This window comes from Monopterus albus, unplaced genomic scaffold (genome assembly GCF_001952655.1).
Source record: "Monopterus albus unplaced genomic scaffold, M_albus_1.0 scaffold4.1, whole genome shotgun sequence".
NCBI classification, from domain to species: Eukaryota; Metazoa; Chordata; class Actinopteri; order Synbranchiformes; family Synbranchidae; genus Monopterus; species Monopterus albus.
In genome coordinates this window covers 2,128,317-2,132,447 of record NW_018127884.1, presented here as the reverse complement: position 1 = coordinate 2,132,447, position 4,131 = coordinate 2,128,317, and the positions used below count along the sequence as shown (strand labels likewise).

General features: G+C 42.6%; 1 protein-coding gene across 2 annotated transcripts; it reads left to right on the top strand.

Annotated features, from left to right (window-relative positions):
- The first annotated feature begins 630 nt into the window (after positions 1 to 630).
- LOC109963186 (F-box/LRR-repeat protein 3-like) lies at positions 631 to 3,951 on the top strand. Of its 2 annotated transcripts, none has more exons than XM_020605531.1 (5): positions 631 to 882; positions 1,424 to 1,588; positions 1,697 to 1,819; positions 2,232 to 2,387; positions 2,779 to 3,951. In XM_020605531.1, the coding sequence occupies exons 4-5, from the start codon at positions 2,357 to 2,359 to the stop codon at positions 3,417 to 3,419; spliced, it is 672 nt and encodes a 223-aa protein (XP_020461187.1). In that variant the 5' UTR covers positions 631 to 882; positions 1,424 to 1,588; positions 1,697 to 1,819; positions 2,232 to 2,356; the 3' UTR covers positions 3,420 to 3,951. The 2 variants fall into 2 exon arrangements, with proteins under 2 accessions (XP_020461187.1, XP_020461195.1); XM_020605539.1 differs by having other exon boundaries at positions 631 to 900.
- The last annotated feature ends 180 nt before the right edge of the window (positions 3,952 to 4,131 follow it).

Genomic DNA, 4,131 nt, shown 5'->3' with positions numbered 1-4,131 from the left:
CTGACATTAATATACTTAAGTTCATGCTGAGAGGTTTTTACAATAATGTTCTGATCACCTTTTGTCCTGATAAAATCAAAGTAATGGGAATATTTCCATCCGCTGAATGTATCATGTCCATCTTCCAGGATAGCTTACTGCTTATAGTGCTGCTAATATCCATGTGTTCATGTGCGACGACTACGGTCAAATTTCAAATCAATCTTTACTGTAGTGACAACAAAAGTAAAGTAAGAAGTGGTTTTTGGAGGGAGTATCGGTAATATTATCACTGAAGTTTTATTTGTAACTTTTTGCACTACTAGTTACTGGGGAAAGTAATATTATTACCATAACGTGTTACAGCCCAGCACTATGTGAAACATGGAAAGTACAAACTTAAAGTAAATTTAAGCTTAAGCATAAACTTTATTGCCAAGTATTTTAAGAACACAAGGAATTTGATTCCAGCTCAGTGCCCCCCAATGTGCACAACACAAAAACAAAATAAATACACAATATATACAAGTTAAAAATCACAAGCTAGAAGAGCAACATAGACTAGCTGTTCATCATTGTAATAGCCCAGGGAAAGAAACTGTCCTTGTGCCTGGTTGTCTTAGTGCACAGTGACCTGTAGCGCCGTCCAGAGGGGAGGAGTTCAAAGAGTTTGTATCCAGGGTGTGAGGGGTCTGCAGTGATCCTCTCTGCCCTCTTTCTGACCCGTAAGGTGTACGGATCTTCCATGGAGGGCAGGCTGGCACCGATGATTATATCTGCAGTTCTGACTGTCTGCTGGAGTCTGTTCCTGTCCTGTTGCCGAGCCAAACCAGACAGAGATGGAAGTGCAGAGAACAGACCCGATGATTCCCTGTAGAATTGAATCAGCAGCTCCTGAGGCAGGTTGTTTTCCAAATTCAGGTTCACTTCAAAATACATCAACTTTTGTGCTTTTGGTCTTGTTATGTATCTATTTATACTACTGCATAATGAACTAAATAAATCTCATTTATATTGATCATTAGATAACCATTACATGATGTGATTCTAACTTAACTGTTATTTAATCTCTAAATTATTGTTAAACTGGTCAGTTGGGCTCTTAACAGTGAGCCAGGGATGGATAAACAAAGAAACAGTAAAACCTGATGTTTTTCTGTTCCAAAACATCTTGTACTCTTGACATTTGTGCTGAGATTAACACTGTTTGCCTAAGAGTAAATACCGGTAATGATTTCTCCTCTTGTCTGTGACTCTCAGTTGTCAGGAATTCAATAAGCATTTTTGACCACAAACCCTCTTGTGGAAAGTAGTTTATTGCAAATAAGATTCAGCAAGAAAGAGCTTGCTAAGCAGTTTTTGAATAACCAATGTATGCTCCTTAAGCTTGTACATCTGAGAGAGAGAGATCACATGGATCAGATTTTAACTGGTCCCCCCGCAGGTGTGCCGAGGCTGGAATCAGGCTTTTCACATGCCAGAGCTGTGGCGCTGCTTTGAGTTCGAGTTGAATCAGCCAGCCAGCTCATACCTGAAGACCACACACCCGGACCTCATCAAACAGATCATCAAAAGGCACTCCAACCACCTGCAATAAGTCAGCTTCAAGGTATGAGCTAATGGTGAGATGGAAAGGTATTGTTTGTGGTCAGAGTGGTAACGGTGATGAAGACAAGTGTGACACTGGGTTTTCATTTTTGTTCCCCATATTGTTCAGGTGGACAGCAGCAGAGAGTCTGCAGAGGCCGCGTGCGACATCCTCTCTCAGCTCGTTAACTGTTCTTTAAAAACACTGGGACTTATCTCCACAGCTAGGCCCAGCTTCATGGAACTGCCCAAGGTCAGCTGCAGCAACACGATTCTTTCTGTCAATTAAAACCACTCGTCATTTTCTTTGACAGTCAGTTTTGGGAACAACCCATAAACAAAGTGGTATGGCAGCACATTTGTTTTTTAATTCGTGCATATAATGTAAAGGTATGAGTGGGTTCCTGTTTTGTTTGCACCGTGTTTGTATCCCACTGCATTTCACAAACATCCAGACCAAGGCGATATGGCAAACATTTTTGGCAATAAAAGCAGGCGGCAATGGAAATGTATAGTATAATTAGTAGTCGGTTGCTAGCAAAGTCTGCATGTCCCATTGCTTGAGGTCTTGATAAGTAAAGCTAGCATTTAGGGCTGCCTGAAAGATTGACCATGTTTCCTAAAGAAAAGGATGACTACATGTTTCTTGTCTCACTTCATCTCAGCACTGACAGTGGTTTTTGTCAACTCCAAATCGCTGTCCTCCCTGAAGATCGATGACACACCCGTGGATGACCCCTCCCTCAAAGTCCTGGTGGCCAACAACAGTGACACACTCAAACTGCTGAAAATGAGCAGTTGCCCTCATGTTTCACCAGCAGGTACTGGCAATCAACTAATTATTGGCAAGAATTGAGTTCATCAAGCACGGTGAGGCCTGACATGTAGGTGCAGACGTTTTGGACATCTGTGGAACATCTGTCTGTTTTTTAGCAGCTCGACTTGAGAGGGAATGGTGGAAATACAATGAATATTAAAGCACATTTATTAGTCAGACTAGTGGTATGTGTTAATTGGACAAAATTGTCTTGGAAGGCATGAATGGAGATGGGAAATGAGATGTAGTGTATCACTTTATCTTCTTCCTAATAAAAACAAAAGTCAACTGTAAATAAAATTAAAAAAAATGATAGGGGACATAGAACAGTGATGACCAATACTGCCTGATCTTTTCCTCTGCTCAGCCTTAATTTACATTTCTCTCTCTCCCAGGCATCCTGTGTGTGGCTGATCAGTGCCATGGCCTGAGAGAACTGGCTCTCAACTATCATTTGTTGAGCGATGAACTTCTCATCGCCCTCTCCTCAGAGAAGCACGTTCACCTTGAGCACCTTCGCATCGACGTGGTTAGTGAGAATCCTGGCCAACAGTTCCACACCATCAAGAAGAGCAGCTGGGACGCTATGGTGCGTCACTCTCCTAAATTTAATCTGGTTATGTATTTCTTTCTCTATGAGGACGAGTTTGGCCCTTTCTTCCACTATGAAATTCCTGTTACACATTTGTACTTTGGACGCTCTGTCAGTAAAGACGTGCTGGGCCATGCTGGGCTCACCTGCCCGCGTCTGGTCGAACTGGTGGTGTGTGCCAATGGGCTACGGCCGCTGGATGAAGAGCTGATCTGCATCGCCCGGCGGTGCACACAGCTGTCGGCTGTCGGCTTGGGAGAGTGTGAAGTGTCTTGCAGCGCCTTTGTGGAGTTTGTCAAGATGTGTGGAGACAGATTGACACAGCTATCCATCATGGAGGAAGTACTGGTTCCAGATCACCACTATGGGCTAGATGATATACACTGGGAGGTGTCAAAATATTTGGGTCGTGTCTGGTTCCCAGATATGATGCCTACCTGGTAGAGCTCTGGAAGAAGGTGTTGGTTTGTATGAGTGTATGTGTCTGTGTGTCCTAATCTTTCTCCTGATTTTGGAGAAAGGCCCTTTCCCAGTCACCATATGTACCTTTTTTCTCCCTGAATACATTTGCAAATTACATCTTTATATTTGGATTTGATGAAAAATTACTTGCATTTAACCTTGATTTCAGCTCAACCATAATGTTCAATGTATGTAATGTTTATATTTATATGTATATTCATCCCTAAATACACTCATATTTACAGTAGTACCAGTTCCCTGAACCCTTTATCATGGACTGTGAAACCATGCAGATTGATTGTGTAGTATTGTAGGAGTATGCAGGGATGAAACTCCAATAGGAATGTTTGGGAATAAATGGAAAATATAGGTGGTGTTTTCTAGTGGTCTTCCTAGGTTCTAATTACTGTATTATGTGCAGACAGTCATAATATTTTGCCATATCATGAGTGAACAGAGCAGATGTGACCGGAGCAGGAGCTTGGTTCGCATTGCTGGCAGTAAGTCAGACTTGTTTCCAGTGCATGTTGGACTCCGGCAGGGATGCCCTTTGTCACCAGTTCTGTTCATCATTTTTATGGACAGAATTTCTAGGTGCAGCCAGGGGCCGAAGGGAGTCTGGTTTGGGGACCACAGGATCTCGTCTCTGCTTTTTGCAGACGACGTTGTCCTGTTGGCTCCATCAAACCAGGAC

What these genes read in the sequence shown, in the direction of transcription:
- LOC109963186 (XM_020605531.1), top strand. Translation starts at nt 2,357, where the DNA reads ATGAGCAGTTGCCCTCATGTTTCACCAGCAG. An exon ending in CCCTCATGTTTCACCAGCAG is followed by an intron (nt 2,388 to 2,778) that starts GTACTGGCAATC and finishes TCTCTCTCCCAG; the next exon opens with GCATCCTGTGTGTGGCTGAT.